General features: G+C 43.8%; 1 protein-coding gene across 1 annotated transcript in view; it reads left to right on the plus strand.

Annotated features, from left to right (window-relative positions):
- The window catches only part of LOC108575141, a 232,234-nt gene that overhangs the window by 130,596 nt on the left and 100,268 nt on the right, over positions 1-1,370 (plus strand). The window contains exon 9 of the mRNA XM_017937867.1: positions 5-302. Within this exon, the coding sequence (XP_017793356.1) occupies positions 5-302 (298 nt within the window). The remainder of the gene's footprint in view (positions 1-4; positions 303-1,370) is intronic.

A 1,370-nucleotide genomic window follows, 5' to 3' on the forward strand; every position in this document is an offset into this window, starting at 1 on the left:
CCAGCCGCTGCCGCCGCGACGCCGGCCAGGGTTTGGCACGTGCAGAGTGTGCAGCACACATCCCTATTGATGGCGCATCCTCAGCCACCGCCTAGTGCCGGGCCTAGTTCCGCGGCTGTGGCCGCTGCCACGGCCCCACCGGTTGGATACCAGAATCCTGCACCGCCGCCAGGCCATCATCATGCCGCCGTCGCGTCCGAAATGCACTGGAGGTCGCAGAGGTACCCACCCTTGCCGCATTCTTTGCTGGTACCTGCGCAACCTACCACTGAGGAGATCGTAGAGAGGGAAAGGATGCTTCGGTGAGTCTTTTCATTTTCATTAGAAAATATTTCTTTTTTAATAAGCTGACCGTAAAATAAGCTTCATTCGTAAAATAAAGAAGGGGCAGATCGTTAATCCTTTCGCTCGAATTTACAATTATGTTTACTGTTCGGACCTTGGGATACTTTGTATCGTCAGATGCAACCGTAGCCAAAGCGTTGACACGATTCAATCGAGTTCTGGTTTTACAATCGTAATAACTCGGAGATCTACGGCGAAAGTTTGCCCTAGTTTCAGCCTTGAACTACTAAGCTTGGCGAAAGTATTTTGTCCCACTTGAAAGTTTAACCCCTTAACAGTTTAGTGCGTCTGGGAGGCGCGACTCACGACAACATGAATCCTAGCATGAGTTGCGCATTGGGAAGATATACATACATACATACATACATAAGTACTTACATATGTACCGAGTAAGTCAATAAAAACTGCCATCTAAAATTTTATTTTAGATTTTATTTATTGATTTTATCAAAAAATGCTTTATACAAAATACCTTGTATTCGATGGGGCTCGTCGAATGGGTGCATACTGATTTGTTTACGTTCTCAGTTGTCTATCAAGGTGACTGCACGATACTCGAACTCGCGTTTCGACTATTTGCCGAATGAAAGCTGAGTGTCGGTGCGCTCACAACAAATTAATATTGTAAGGGCGATGTTCTGATAGTTGATGTGAGATAATGAAGAAAACACTGGATGCTAAGCTACTATAATGACTGATGTATAATTGATATTGAGGTTTTGTATAGAGAGTGATGAATACTATAGCAATCTCACAATGTTTATGTTTTATGCTACTGTCTGTGGACTATGTTTCGTGGTACAGTAAATTCTCCACAAGTGTCAGTCCGCAAGGAATCTAAACCGGACACTTGTAGAGTCAGGGACTAGGTTCTCGAGCCTCGCGCTCGCCTTTGTAGTTTGCCGAACATAGACAAGGACAGCGAATAAAAGATAAGGATGAAACGTGAGTCGAGGCAACCAAGCGATTTAAATACCAACTTTTTTAATTTTACGTTTTTTTATCCCGAAATTTTTCTTAACATA

Source organism: Habropoda laboriosa, unplaced genomic scaffold (genome assembly GCF_001263275.1).
Source record: "Habropoda laboriosa isolate 0110345459 unplaced genomic scaffold, ASM126327v1 scaffold18, whole genome shotgun sequence".
NCBI classification, from domain to species: Eukaryota; Metazoa; Arthropoda; class Insecta; order Hymenoptera; family Apidae; genus Habropoda; species Habropoda laboriosa.